This window comes from Oncorhynchus keta, chromosome 28, assembly GCF_023373465.1.
Source record: "Oncorhynchus keta strain PuntledgeMale-10-30-2019 chromosome 28, Oket_V2, whole genome shotgun sequence".
Taxonomy (NCBI): domain Eukaryota; kingdom Metazoa; phylum Chordata; class Actinopteri; order Salmoniformes; family Salmonidae; genus Oncorhynchus; species Oncorhynchus keta.
This window is the reverse complement of record NC_068448.1, coordinates 74,892,857-74,908,508: the sequence shown is the minus strand read 5'-3', so window position 1 is coordinate 74,908,508 and position 15,652 is coordinate 74,892,857. Positions and strand designations below refer to the sequence as shown.

General features: G+C 38.6%; 1 protein-coding gene across 1 annotated transcript; it reads right to left on the bottom strand.

Annotated features, from left to right (window-relative positions):
• Positions 1-1,580: 1,580 nt before the first annotated feature.
• LOC118382767 (amiloride-sensitive amine oxidase [copper-containing]-like) lies at positions 1,581-6,503 on the bottom strand. The gene is made up of 4 exons (XM_035769463.2): positions 4,713-6,503; positions 3,683-3,971; positions 2,975-3,107; positions 1,581-2,831 (listed from the first exon to the last, which is right to left on the bottom strand). Exons 1-4 carry the CDS (start codon positions 6,259-6,261, stop codon positions 2,562-2,564), a joined length of 2,241 nt encoding a protein of 746 aa, XP_035625356.1. The 5' UTR covers positions 6,262-6,503; the 3' UTR covers positions 1,581-2,561.
• Between the last annotated feature and the right edge of the window lie 9,149 nt (positions 6,504-15,652).

The following is a 15,652-nucleotide window of genomic DNA, read 5'->3' as shown; positions in this document are numbered from 1 at the left end:
AAGCTAATTATTAACACTGTGTTTTTGGTTTCTCTGTTGCTGAACACTTGGTCATGTTAATGTCACTTAGACCACTGTAGCGTTGATCTGTGTAAGGAGTTTTCACTCCTTTGCAAAACTCATGTTTGTATTCATCCCCTACTGCTTATCATTATGGCTAACAGACTGTAGGTTATGTCACATATCAATCATTAACCCTGTGTCAAAGTTTTTAAAAGGTCAAAACAATGTTGCAATCTACTGTATATTAGACTTCGTGTTTTACCTGTTCGGGTACATAGGTTGTTCCTCAGGGAACCTCAGTCTAGGGTTGATAATGCTTCTCTAAGATGGATGACATATCTCTAAGATGGATGACATATCTCTAAGATGGATGACATATCTCTAAGATGGATGACATATCTCTAAGATGGATGACATATCTCTAAGATGGATGACATAAGAACCCTCTAGAAGATCTCCAATGCCAGACAACTCTCCTTCCGTGGCCTCCAATTGCTCTTAAATACAAGTACAACTAAATGCATGCTCTTCAACTGATCGCCTGCACCTGCCCGCCTGTCCAACATCACTACTCTGGACGGTTCTGACTTAGAATATGTGGACAACTACAAATACCTAGGTGTCTGGTTAGACTGTAAACTCTCCTTCCAGACTCACATCAACATCTCCAATTCAAAGTTACATCTAGAATTGGCTTGCTATTTCGCAACAAAGCATCCTTCACTCATGCTGCCAAACATACCCTTGTAAAACTGACCCTCCTACCGATCCTCGACTTCGGCGATGTAATTTACAAAATAGCCTCCAATACCCTACTCAATAAATTGGATGCAGTCTATCACAGTGCCATCCGTTTTGTCACCAAAGCCCCATACACTACCCACCACTGTGGCCTGTATGCTCTCGTTGGCTGGCCCTCTCTTCATACTCGTCGCCAAACCCACTGGCTCCAGATCATCTACAAGACCCTGCTAGGTAAAGTCCCCGCTTATCTCTGCTCGCTGGTCACCATAGCAGCACCCACCTGTAGCACACGCTCCAGCAGGTATATCTCTCGTCACCCCCAAAGCCATTTCTTCCATTGGCCGCCTCTCCTTCCAGTTCTCTGTTGCCAATGACTGGAACGAACTACAAAAATCTCTGAAACTGGAAACACTTATCTCCCTCACTAGCTTTAAACACCAGCTGTCAGAGCAGCTCACAGATTACTGCACCTGTACATAGTCCATCTATAATTTAGCCCAAATAACTACATTTCCCCCTACTGTATTTATTTATTTTGCTCCTCTGCACCCCATTATTTCTATCTCTACTTTGCTCTACTTTGCACATTCTTCCACTGTAAATCTACCATTCCAGTTTACTTGCTATATTGCATTTACTTCGCCACCATGGCCTTTTTTTGCCTTTACCTCCCTTATCTCACCTCATTTGCTCACATCGTACATAGACGTGTTTATACTGTATTATTGACTGTATGTTTGTTTTACTCCATGTGTAACTCTGCGTTGTTGTATGTGTCGAACTGCTTTGCTTTATCTTGGCCAGGTCGCAATTGTAAATGAGAACTTGTTCTCAACTAGCCTACCTGGTTAAATAAAGGTGTTCTCAACTAGCCTACCTGGTTAAATAAAGGTGTTCTCAACTAGTCTACCTGGTTAAATAAAGGTGTTCTCAACTAGCCTACCTGGTTAAATAAAGGTGTTCTCAACTAGCCTACCTGGTTAAATAAAGGTGAAATAAATATGGGGTTGTAACTTTTTGTTCTTCATGGATTGGTGTTTTTAATTAGGTTAAACCCTTTAACACGGTGGTCAAATACTCCTTAAGCTTAACTTCCCATTCTGCTGTTGCTTGTCCTCTTACTCACCAAGTTCCTGCTGTTTTTCTGTACCTTTACAGCGTACATCCATCTGTTTTCTGAAAGAGCAAAGGAAAGGAACAAGAGAAGGAACAGGAAGAAGACCGGGAAGAACAGTTCAAATACCCCCGATAGCTGAACATTGTCTGATTCCCTGTATTAGTCACAGGCCAGTATTGACTTTCCCACCAATACCAAGAGAGTGCAAAGTTGTTATCAAGGCAAAGGTTTGCTACTTTGAAGAATCTGAAACATAAAATATATTTTGATTTGTTTAATAGTTTTTGGGTTACTACATGATTCCATATGTGTCATTTCATGTCTTCAAGTTTTCACTATTACAAATGTAGAAAATAGTACAAATAAAGAAAAACCCTTGAACGAGTAGGGGAGTCCAAACTGTTGACTGTTACTGTATGTGTGCACAATGGTAAAATGTGTCCGTGAGTTATGATTTTAGACAGCTTCTAATGAAATGTGCCTATGTCTAGGAATGGTAAATTGTTGCAATAAATGTGCATACTCATAAAAAAAATAATGTTATTCTTTCACATCTAAACAGGAACGATATCAACATAATATTAGTTTTATTAATGCCTGTGTCAGAATATATTATTTCACATTTACATGATTACCATCCTCAGAACCAAGGATGGAACCTCCATTATGTGTCTTTCCTGTCAGTTGCACCAGCCCCTCAGACTCCTGCGTAGGTGCCGTTGTAGAAGAAAGGCCTGTCAGTCACACAGTGACCTACAACCTCTGGGGTCCATCTCTGGACCTTGGGCTTTCCCTCTTTGACTTGCCGGACGATGACGGTACTGCGGGACGCCAGAGAGGGGTCCTCGTCGAAAAAGTTGAAGGGACGTAGGAAGAAGCCCACGGCATTCCCGGGCGTCGCCGTATTGGGGATGTCCTCTGAGTGGGGCACGTGCAGGAAGCCCACCGTCACCCAGGCAACCAGGTCCTACACAGGAGACAGGTTGATTGATTAATTGATTCATTTGACTTATTATTTAGTTGTTATACAATTGCAATGCCATCCAGGGTAGCGAAGCTTCTATTTTGAGTCTGAGAATGAGTTGAGTTATTGGTAACAATAGGTCTCACCTGGTTAATGATGCTTTCATCGTTGCGAATGTAGTCCTCAAAGGAGACCACCGGCTCCCAGGGGTCGTTCTGAGTGTAGATACTACTGCTGGTGGGCTCACTGTCCTTGTGTCTGGTCACAGCCAATGGGTATCTACATACAGAGGAAGATAAGACTCCAGACCGAATCTGAACTGCCTGACAGTAGATGTCAGATGCTATAATAATCTCGGGCCATCGTTACAGATCACTGCATGCGACAATAGAACTGTAGAGTTATTTTCTTACCACGTTGGGTATCTACATACAGAGGAAGATAAGACTCCAGACCGAATCTGAACTGCCTGACAGTAGATGTCAGATGCTATAATAATCTCGGGCCATCGTTACAGATCACTGCATGCGGCAATAGAACTGTAGAGTTATTTTCTTACCACGTTGATGGGTGCTTATTTCCTCCCAACAAAAAAACAATAACAATAACAAACGCTCCTGCGGTTTCGCCTACCTCAGCTTTAAAGGGATAGTACCCATACTACCCCACCATATAATTAGATGGTGCCAATCTTTCCCATTCATTTTTGGTAGTGGCCTGCAGATTTCCTCTGTCTACAGTGGGAACTACTCAACAGATGGTGTGGGATGAACTGAAGTTGATTGAGGTATGAAAACATCTAATACACTTTGATTTTAGGGTGAACAGTCCCTTTAGCTGTGTGTTGTCGTTACCTGGACCAGCTGATGCCGTTCTCCTCCATCCAGCCACGGGGCAGCACACTGTCGGCGTGGGACTTGTACTGGATGCGGTAGCCCTTCTGGTGACCCCACTTGTTCTTCTCGTTGGGATTGTAGAAGTGCACGTAGCGGGGGAACTTCTTGCCGAAGCGGAAGGCAGCGCCGCGTTCCGTCTGGTGCTGGGTCTTGACGAGCTTGGATTGGACGACGGAATGTTTATGGCTCCACGGGTTCGTGAAGTTCACATACTTGAGGTTCATCGACTCAAAGCTGTTCTTCCGACCTGGAGTGTTTGACAAAAGCAATTAATATTAACGGTGTCAATCAGGGTTGGGGGTCAAGCAGGGTTGGGGGTCAAGCAGGGTTGGGGTCAAGCAGGGCTGGGGTCAAGCAGGGCTGGTGTTTGCAATTAATTCCATTTAAATTTCAAAAGAAGAATTGAGATGCAATAAAGAATGCATTTAAAACCTCCCTTTATTGCCCTTTGTTGAGTTTAGATGCAGTGGACCTAGGCACTGAAGTAATGTTCTGATATTGCACAGACTAGGCATATAATTACACATTTACCAGTTGTTTTGCCCATGGCACATGATATGAAAGGTTATTTTGGGTTTCTTGTCAATGATTCATCACAATGGCTGACATAATCTCATGTTATTGTATTTGGCTGGGATCAACAATCATAAACCCTCAAGGAGCAACACCCATGATGCAATGTCGGACCAAAGATCTAAAATACCTTCAAGTATTGGACGTTTTCCCTAGAAGTGTGTCAGATCAAACAGAGGCTACAACACAAGCCTGTATGTGTGAATAGTCACCTTCATTTCTTTGGTATTTTATTTCCTTTCTATTTTGAAACTATACCAGCCCATTTGTTATTAGAAATTGCTGTATGTACATATAGACATAACTTTGTAGCTTTACAGATAGATAATTAGCAACCATTCACAGCATTACAAAATATGGTTCCTGAATCCTGAATGACATAATCACACTACCAGATTGATAGAACAGAACTCACCAGCAATATCAAGGTCAACCTTGTAGTGGATGAGATGCGTGTGAAGGTTGCCCAGAACGTAGTTATACACCTTGGACCCGTAGTGTAGTCCGTTAGGCGTGAAGAAAGTGGCGTGGATGTAACCGGTGGCACTGACCCTGGACTCCATCACTCCGTTCTGATAGAAGAGGAAGTCCCAGATGTAGTCGTAGTTATAGACGGTGGAGGTGGTACGAAGCACCAGCACATGGTTCTCCAGACCCCCGAAAAAGTTGTAGCCCCCTTGGAAGTTATTGTTGAAGTGCCTCCTCAGAGGCATCCCCGTGGTCATCTCAAACACACACAGGGCATTCTTGTAATGTACAGGCTTGTCCGTATCGTAGTAATGGTGCAGGTCTAGAAAGGTGGCGATTTCAGGGCAGTCGATGCCAGGCGCCAGCTCGTAGTCCAGGGTGCCCATGGCCCAGCCGGCGTCAATGTATTTGGTCTGCATGGCGGCGGGGGTATCGCCCGAATAGAAGGCAATGGCCTCCTGGAGACTGACCTCGTAGGCGATGCGCTCCCCGTTGAAGCGCAGGTCGAAGATCTGGAGGCCGGCTGAGGAGCGGACACGGAAGGCAAAGGACCAGCCTGCATATTCCACAAAGTTTCCATCCACATGGTACCGAGGGCCTTGGGGCTCCACCAGCTTGGGCCCGTGGATGTCGGTGCGGGTGTTGCTGTGCCCACGGGGAATGTAAGTGGAGTACAAGTCCTTGTCGTCATGGTCAGGAAGTTTGACTTTCTCCAGTGTTCCTTTCTCGTATTGGTCCGCCAGTTCCTCCACCTTGTCAAAGTACTGTCCATTGTACCACACCTTCTCCACCGTCCAGCGCTCGGGGTTCAGGTCTTTATGGTTCACCAGGACCTCAAAGCCCACAGGATGGATGAAGTAGCCCTCCACAAACTTCTGCAGCATGATCCAGGTCCTCCTCTCACCCGACTCCAAACCACGGGGTGCAATGTCAGAGAACGTCAGGCAGCGGTCGGTACAGTTGTGGAAGGAAAATCCCCCCGTGGTCTCAAACAGCACCTTGTGGACCTTGGCGGTGATCTTCTGCAAGATGTCGATGATGTGCGAGTACTCAGCCTCTGTAATGGGCCGTGACTCAAACCGAATGGGCTTGTCTCCCTTGAAGGTCTTCTCCCTGTACGAAGTAGGGAAGGGAAGTGGACTCACAATGATCTCGGTGATGTTGGGCTGGGACTGGTTCCCGAACTGCACCACCACCCTGGCCTGGCGCATGGGCTTGGCCTGGCCCCAATCCAGGGCCCTCAGTGCCTCGTGCTTGCGGGGCAGGTGGAGCTCCATCAGCAGAATGCTATTCTTCTTCAGGGACTTGCCCCGGGCCGCTGTCAGTCCCAACTCTGGCTTGCCTTGCAGGTAGTCCCGGACGTCGCGCATCTCATTGGGGGTCAGGTCGGCGAACATTGATGCCCCGTGGTGAGCCCACTCCCGACCATGGTCACCTTCACACACATCCAGAGCGAGCAGCAGCACCAGCAGCAGACAGAAGCACCTCATGGCCATGTCTACTGAGACACAACTGGGAGAGAGAACAGACAGCCAGTGCAGAATGTGTTCTCAACCCTGTTGTTTTTCCTATTCCACCCTTGCACATGAGCTATTAAGCTATGTCTGACAGCTTATCTAATAAAAGCCCTTGACTAAACCCTCTACTGATCTTATAGCATCCCTTGTCTGTTTCATCCAGAAAAACATACTTTACAGCATATCTGGCATCCAGATACAGACACATTCCCCCCACCCCCGTTCTCTCCACATCTGGCAACGCAACCTTCCTCCTTTTCCTCCTCCTCCTCCTCCCCAGGTGAATCTGGGATTTATGTTTTACAGTTGCCTCTTTCAAACAGTTAGATGTTATAACATGCTCCTGTAACCCTATTTATGCAATATTGTGATATGCTGTGATGAGGCTGAACTTAAAAAAGCACGCAAATCAGTGCGCTGTAGCCAATTGCATGCCTTTGCAACAAAGAAATTGACCTACTTGACTGTATGTACTTCAAATGTTGAAGGGCACAGAGTGAAACAATGTTGCTTTATCCAGAACCAGAACGGGCCAGTTGAATCCTTCCCTTTGCAGTCCTGATAGAAGATACCTATGGTATGAAAACAGGGATCAATGAACATATGTTTATATATAATCTTCCGCTTGGCAGCAATGGAATGTGATTGGTCAACAAGGGATTGTAAAAGTGTTGAAATCTTAGGAGTACTGTATAAATAATTTATTCCACTGGTCTGCGTGTGAAGAGGCTCCCAGGCAAAATTAGAATCAATTGGTTTTGAACTGATTCCATTTGTGTGGAATGCTGATGTCAATTTACTGTACCTAATAAGTCAAATATTTATCTTGGCAAAGGATAGTGGTTCATTACACACGAGTAATGTTCCCCTAATATGCAGGAGGTCTGAGATACTCTACTGCTCACAGAGAGTCTGAATGAATGAATGAATGTAACACTTTCACTGTATGCTCATTAAGGATTATTCAAACCACAATTGGTATAATGAACTCCCATTGAGTCTCTTTATTTCACTGTTTCAAAGAGGAAATTACGTGATATTACAAATCTCTTGGATGCATACAACAGTGTGACAGTTTACATTTTATTTGCTAATCGCTCTACCTAGTTATTTTATTTACTGTTCGCTCTGCCTAGTTATTTTATTTGCTGTTCGCTCTACCTAGTAATTTTATTTGCTGTTCGCTCTACCTAGTAATTTTATTTGCTGTTCGCTCTACCTAGTTATTTTATTTACTGTTCGCTCTACCTAGTAATTTTATTTGCTGTTCGCTCTACCTAGTAATTTGATTTGCTGTTCGCTCTACCTAGTCATTTAATTTGCTGTTCACTACCTAGTTATTTTATTTGCTGTTCGCTCTACCTAGTTATTTTATTTGCGATTCGCTCTACATAGTTATTTTATTTGCTGTTCGCTCTGCCTAGTTATTTTATTTGCTGTTCACTACCTAGTTATTTTATTTGCTGTTCACTACCTAGTTATTTTATTTGCTGTTCGCTCTACCTAGTTATTTGCTATTCGCTCTACCTAGTTATTTTATTTACTGTTCGCTCTACCTAGTTATTTTATTTGCTGTTTACTACCTAGTTATTTTATTTGCTGTTCGCTCTACCTAGTGATTTTATTTACTGTTCGCTCTACCTAGTTATTTTATTTGCTGTTCCCTCTGCCTAGTTATTTTATTTACTGGACTGTTCGCTCTGCCTAGTTATTTTATTTGCTGTTCGCTCTACCTAGTTATTTTATTTTTACTGTTCACTACCTAGTTATTTTATTTACTGTTCGCTCTGCCTAGTTATTTTATTTGCTGTTCGCTCTACCTAGTTATTTTATTTGCTTTTCCCTCTGCCTAGTTATTTTATTTGCTGTTCGCTCTACCTAGTTATTTTATTTGCTGTTCGCTCTACCTAGTTATTTTATTTGCTTTTCCCTCTGCCTAGTTATTTTATTTACTGTTCGCTCTGCCTAGTTATTTTATTTGCTGTTCGCTCTACCTAGTTATTTTATTTGCTTTTCCCTCTACCTAGTTATTTGATTTGCTGTTCCCTCTGCCTAGTTATTTTATTTGTTGTTCCCTCTGCCTAGTTATTTTATTTGCTTTTCCCTCTACCTAGTTATTTTATTTGCTTTTCCCTCTGCCTAGTTATTTTATTTGCTGTTCGCTCTACCTAGTTATTTTATTTGCTGTTCCCTCTACCTAGTTATTTTATTTGTTGTTCGCTCTACCTAGTTATTTTATTTGTTGTTCGCTCTACCTAGTTATTTTATTTGTTGTTCGCTCTACCTAGTTATTTTATTTGCTTTTCCCTCTACCTAGTTATTTTATTTGCTTTTCCCTCTACCTAGTTATTTTATTTGCTTTTCCCTCTACCTAGTTATTTTATTTGCTTTTCCCTCTACCTAGTTATTTTATTTGCTGTTCCCTCTACCTAGTTATTTTATTTGCTGTTCGCTCTACCTAGTTATTTTATTTGCTTTTCCCTCTACCTAGTTATTTTATTTGCTTTTCCCTCTACCTAGTTATTTTATTTACTGTTCGCTCTGCCTAGTTATTTTATTTGCTTTTCCCTCTACCTAGTTATTTTATTTGCTTTTCCCTCTACCTAGTTATTTTATTTGCTCTTCCCTCTACCTAGTTATTTTATTTGCTTTTCCTCTACCTACTGTTCGCTCTGCCTAGTTATTTTATTTGCTTTTCCCTCTACCTAGTTATTTTATTTGCTTTTCCCTCTGCCTAGTTATTTTATTTACTGTTCGCTCTGCCTAGTTATTTTATTTGCTTTTCCCTCTACCTAGTTATTTTATTTGCTTTTCCCTCTACCTAGTTATTTTATTTACTGTTCGCTCTGCCTAGTTATTTTATTTGCTTTTCCCTCTACCTAGTTATTTTATTTGCTTTTCTACCTAGTTATTTTATTTGCTTTTCCCTCTGCCTAGTTATTTTATTTGTTGTTCCCTCTACCTAGTTATTTTATTTGCTGTTCGCTCTACCTAGTTATTTTATTTGCTGTTTCCCCCTCTGTTCCTAGTTATTTTATTTGCTTTTCCCTCTGCCTAGTTATTTTATTTGCTTTTCTGTTCGCTCTACCTAGTTATTTTATTTGCTGTTCGCTCTACCTAGTTATTTTATTTGCTTTTCCCTCTACCTAGTTATTTTATTTGCTTTTCCCTCTACCTAGTTATTTTATTTGCTGTTCGCTCTACCTAGTTATTTTATTTGTTGTTCGCTCTACCTAGTTATTTTATTTGTTCGCTCTACCTAGTTTTTCCCTCTGCCTAGTTATTTTATTTGTTGTTCCCTCTACCTAGTTATTTTATTTGCTGTTCCCTCTACCTAGTTATTTTATTTGCTTTTCCCTCTGCCTAGTTATTTTATTTGTTGTTCCCTCTACCTAGTTATTTTATTTGCTGTTCCCTCTACCTAGTTATTTTATTTGCTGTTCCTAGTTATTTTATTTGCTGTTCGCTCTACCTAGTTATTTTATTTGCTGTTCCCTCTACCTAGTTATTTTATTTGTTTTCCCTCTACCTAGTTATTTTATTTGCTGTTCCCTCTGCCTAGTTATTTTATTTGCTGTTCCCTCTACCTAGTTATTTTATTTGCTTTTCCCTCTACCTAGTTATTTTATTTGTTGTTCGCTCTACCTAATTATTTTATTTGCTTTTCCCTCTGCCTAGTTATTTTATTTGCTTTTCCCTCTACCTAGTTATTTTATTTGCTTTTCCTCTGCCTAGTTATTTTATTTGCTGTTCGCTCTACCTAGTTATTTTATTTGCTGTTCGCTCTACCTAGTTATTTTATTTGCTGTTCGCTCTACCTAGTTATTTTATTTGCTGTTCACTCTACCTAGTTATTTTATTTGCTGTTCGCTCTACCTAGTTATTTTATTTGCTATTCGCTCTACATAGTTATTTTATTTGCTGTTCGCTCTGCCTAGTTATTTTATTTGCTGTTCACTACCTAGTTATTTTATTTGCTGTTCTACCTAGTTATTTTATTTGCTGTTCGCTCTACCTAGTTATTTTATTTGCTGTTCGCTATTCCTCTACCTAGTTATTTTATTTGCTGTTCGCTCTACCTAGTTATTTTATTTGCTGTTCCCTCTACCTAGTTATTTTATTTGCTGTTCGCTCTACCTAGTTATTTTATTTGCTGTTCGCTCTACCTAGTTATTTTATTTGCTGTTCCCTCTGCCTAGTTATTTTATTTGCTGTTCCCTCTACTGGTTATTTTATTTGTTCCCTCTGCCTAGTTATTTTATTTGCTGTTCGCTCTACCTAGTTATTTTATTTTTGTTCCCTCTACTGTTCACTACCTAGTTATTTTATTTACTGTTCTGTTCGCTCTGCCTAGTTATTTTATTTGCTGTTGCGCTCTACCTAGTTATTTTATTTGCTCTACCTAGTTATTTTATTTGCTTTTCCCTCTGCCTAGTTATTTTATTTGTTGTTCGCTCTACCTAGTTATTTTATTTGCTGTTCGCTCTACCTAGTTATTTTATTTGCTTTTCCCTCTGCCTAGTTATTTTATTTGCTGTTTATTTTATTTGCTCTGCCTAGTTATTTTATTTGCTGTTCCCTCTACCTAGTTATTTTATTTGCTGTTCGCTCTACCTAGTTATTTTATTTGCTTGTTCGCTCTACCTAGTTATTTTATTTGCTGTTCGCTCTACCTAGTTATTTTATTTGCTTTTCCCTCTGCCTAGTTATTTTATTTGCTGTTCGCTCTACCTAGTTATTTTATTTTTACTGTTCACTACCTAGTTATTATATTTACTGTTCGCTCTGCCTAGTTATTTTATTTGCTGTTCGCTCTACCTAGTTTTTTATTTGCTTTTCCCTCTGCCTAGTTATTTTATTTGTTGTTCGCTCTACCTAGTTATTTTATTTGCTGTTCGCTCTACCTAGTTATTTTATTTGCTTTTCCCTCTGCCTAGTTATTTTATTTACTGTTCGCTCTGCCTAGTTATTTTATTTGCTGTTCGCTCTACCTAGTTATTTTATTTGCTGTTCCTCTGCCTAGTTATTTTATTTGCTGTTCGCTCTACCTAGTTATTTTATTTGCTGTTCGCTCTACCTAGTTATTTTATTTGCTGTTCCTCTGCCTAGTTATTTTATTTGCTGTTCGCTCTACCTAGTTATTTTATTTGCTGTTCGCTCTACCTAGTTATTTTATTTGCTGTTCGCTCTACCTAGTTATTTTATTTTAGTTATTTTATTGTTCTACCTAGTTATTTTATTTGCTCTCTACCTAGTTATTTTATTTGCTTTTCCCTCTACCTAGTTATTTTATTTGTTGTTCGCTCTACCTAGTTATTTTATTTGCTTTTCCCTCTGCCTAGTTATTTTATTTGCTGTTATTTTATTTGCTTTTCCCTCTACCTAGTTATTTTATTTGCTGTTCGCTCTACCTAGTTATTTTATTTGCTGTTCCCTCTACCTAGTTATTTTATTTGTTCCCTCTGTTTATTTTATTTGCGCTCTACCTAGTTATTTTATTTGTTACCTAGTTATTTTATTTGCTGCTCTACCTAGTTATTTTATTTGCTTTTCCCTCTACCTAGTTATTTTATTTGCTGTTCCTCTACCTAGTTATTTTATTTGCTTTTCCCTCTACCTAGTTATTTTATTTGCTTTTCCCTCTACCTAGTTATTTTATTTGCTTTTCCCTCTACCTAGTTTTATTTGCTTTTTCTATTTATTTTATTTGCTGTTCCCTCTACCTAGTTATTTTATTTGTTGTTCGCTCTACCTAGTTATTTTATTTGCTTTTCCCTCTACCTAGTTATTTTATTTGCTTTTCCCTCTACCTAGTTATTTTATTTGCTGTTCGCTCTGCCTAGTTATTTTATTTGCTTTTCCCTCTACCTAGTTATTTTATTTGCTTTTCCCTCTACCTAGTTATTTTATTTGCTGTTCCCTCTACCTAGTTATTTTATTTACTGTTCGCTCTGCCTAGTTATTTTATTTGCTTTTCCCTCTACCTAGTTATTTTATTTGCTTTTCCCTCTGCCTAGTTATTTTATTTACTGTTCGCTCTGCCTAGTTATTTTTTGCTTTGCTTTTTTTATTTGCTGTTTCCCTCTACCTAGTTATTTTATTTGCTTTTCCCTCTACCTAGTTATTTTATTTACTGTTCGCTCTGCCTAGTTATTTTATTTGCTTTTCCCTCTACCTAGTTATTTTATTTGCTTTTCGCTCTACCTAGTTATTTTATTTACTGTTCGCTCTGCCTTTATTTTATTTGCTGTTCTCTACCTAGTTATTTTATTTGCTTTTCCCTCTGCCTATTTTTTATTTGCTGTTCGCTCTGCCTAGTTATTTTATTTGCTGTTCGCTCTACCTAGTTATTTTATTTGCTGTTCGCTCTACCTAGTTATTTTATTTGCTGTTCGCTCTACCTAGTTATTTTATTTGCTGTTCCTCTACCTAGTTATTTTATTTGTTGTTCGCTCTACCTAGTTATTTTTATTTGCTGTTCGCTCTACCTAGTTATTTTATTTGCTGTTCGCTCTACCTAGTTATTTTATTTGCTGTTTTCCCTCTGCCTAGTTATTTTATTTGTTGTTCCCTCTACCTAGTTATTTTATTTGCTGTTCGCTCTACCTAGTTATTTTATTTGCTGTTCGCTCTACCTAGTTATTTTATTTGCTTTTCCCTCTGCCTATTATTTTATTTGCTTGTTCCTTTTCTCTACCTAGTTATTTTATTTGCTTGTTCCCTCTACCTAGTTATTTTATTTGCTGTTCCCTCTACCTAGTTATTTTATTTGCTGTTCCCTCTACCTAGTTATTTTATTTGCTGTTCCCTCTACCTAGTTATTTTATTTTCTGTTCGTCTACCTAGTTATTTTATTTGCTGTTCGCTCTACCTAGTTATTTTATTTGTTGTTCGCTCTACCTAGTTATTTTATTTGCTGTTCGCTCTACCTAGTTATTTTATTTGCTTTTCCCTCTACCTAGTTATTTTATTTGTTCGCTCTACCTTTATTTTATTTGCTGCTCTACCTAGTTATTTTATTTGCTTTTCCCTCTGCCTAGTTATTTTATTTGCTTTTCCCTCTACCTAGTTATTTTATTTGCTTTTCCCTCTGCCTAGTTATTTTATTTACTGTTCGCTCTACCTAGTTATTTTATTTGTTGTTCCCTCTGCCTAGTTATTTTATTTGCTGTTCGCTCTACCTAGTTATTTTATTTGTTGTTCGCTCTACCTAGTTATTTTATTTGCTGTTCCCTCTACCTAGTTATTTTATTTGCTTTTCCCTCTACCTAGTTATTTTATTTGCTTTTCCCTCTGCCTAGTTATTTTATTTACTGTTCGCTCTGCCTAGTTATTTTATTTGCTGTTCACTACCTAGTTATATTATTTGCTGTTCGCTCTACCTAGTTATTTGCTATTCGCTCTACCTAGTTATTTTATTTACTGTTCGCTCTACCTAGTTATTTTATTTGCTGTTTACTACCTAGTTATTTTATTTGCTGTTCGCTCTACCTAGTGATTTTATTTACTGTTCGCTCTACCTAGTTATTTTATTTGCTGTTCCCTCTGCCTAGTTATTTTATTTACTGGACTGTTCGCTCTGCCTAGTTATTTTATTTGCTGTTCGCTCTACCTAGTTATTTTATTTTTACTGTTCACTACCTAGTTATTTTATTTACTGTTATTTTATTTGTTGCTCTGCCTAGTTATTTTATTTGCTGTTCGCTCTACCTAGTTATTTTATTTGCTTTTCCCTCTGCCTAGTTATTTTATTTGTTGTTCGCTCTACCTAGTTATTTTATTTGCTGTTCGCTCTACCTAGTTATTTTATTTGCTTTTCCCTCTGCCTAGTTATTTTATTTACTGTTCGCTCTGCCTAGTTATTTTATTTGCTGTTCGCTCTACCTAGTTATTTTATTTGCTTTTCCCTCTGCCTAGTTATTTTATTTGTTGTTCGCTCTACCTAGTTATTTTATTTGCTGTTCGCTCTACCTAGTTATTTTATTTGCTTTTCCCTCTGCCTAGTTATTTTATTTGCTGTTCGCTCTACCTAGTTATTTTATTTTTACTGTTCACTACCTAGTTATTATATTTACTGTTCGCTCTGCCTAGTTATTTTATTTGCTGTTCGCTCTACCTAGTTTTTTATTTGCTTTTCCCTCTGCCTAGTTATTTTATTTGTTGTTCGCTCTACCTAGTTATTTTATTTGCTGTTCCTCTACCTAGTTATTTTATTTGCTTTTCCCTCTGCCTAGTTATTTTATTTGCTGTTCCCTCTGCCTAGTTATTTTATTTGTGTTCGCTCTACCTAGTTATTTTATTTGCTGTTCGCTCTACCTAGTTATTTTATTTGCTGTTCCTCTACCTAGTTATTTTATTTGCTGTTCCCTCTACCTAGTTATTTTATTTGCTGTTCGCTCTACCTAGTTATTATTTTATTTTTTATTTGCTGTTCGCTCTACCTAGTTATTTTATTTGTTGTTCGCTCTACCTAGTTATTTTATTTGCTGTTCGCTCTACCTAGTTATTTTATTTGCTTTTTCCTCTACCTAGTTATTTTATTTGCTACCTAGTTATTTTATTTGTTGTTCGCTCTACCTAGTTATTTTATTTGCTTTTCCCTCTGCCTAGTTATTTTATTTGCTTTTCCCTCTACCTAGTTATTTTATTTGCTTTTCCCTCTACCTAGTTATTTTATTTGCTGTTCGCTCTACCTAGTTATTTTATTTGCTGTTCCCTCTACCTAGTTATTTTATTTGCTTGTTCGCTCTACCTAGTTATTTTATTTGTTGTTCGCTCTACCTAGTTATTTTATTTGCTGTTCCCTCTACCTAGTTATTTTATTTGCTTTTCCCTCTACCTAGTTATTTTATTTGCTTTTCCCTCTACCTAGTTATTTTATTTGCTTTTCCCTCTACCTAGTTATTTTATTTGCTTTTCCCTCTACCTAGTTATTTTATTTGCTGTTCCCTCTACCTAGTTATTTTATTTGCTGTTCCCTCTACCTAGTTATTTTATTTGCTTTTCCCTCTACCTAGTTATTTTATTTGTTTTCCCTCTACCTAGTTATTTTATTTGCTTTCGCTCTGCCTAGTTATTTTATTTGCTTTTCCCTCTACCTAGTTATTTTATTTGCTTTTCCCTCTACCTAGTTATTTTATTTGCTCTTCCCTCTACCTAGTTATTTTATTTACTGTTCGCTCTGCCTAGTTATTTTATTTGCTTTTCCCTCTACCTAGTTATTTTATTTGCTTTTCCCTCTGCCTAGTTATTTTATTTACTGTTCGCTCTGCCTAGTTATTTTATTTGCTTTTCCCTCTACCTAGTTATTTTATTTGCTTTTCCCTCTACCTAGTTATTTTATTTACTGTTCGCTCTGCCTAGTTATTTT

Coding starts and splice junctions, on each gene's coding strand:
- LOC118382767 (XM_035769463.2), bottom strand. CDS start 6,261: ATGGCCATGAGGTGCTTCTGTCTGCTGCTGGTGCTGCTGCTCGCTCTG. Junction 3,972..4,712: donor GGTTGACCTTGATATTGCTG/GTGAGTTCTGTT, acceptor CAAACACTCCAG/GTCGGAAGAACAGCTTTGAG. Junction 3,108..3,682: donor AACGGCATCAGCTGGTCCAG/GTAACGACAACA, acceptor CTCTGTATGTAG/ATACCCATTGGCTGTGACCA.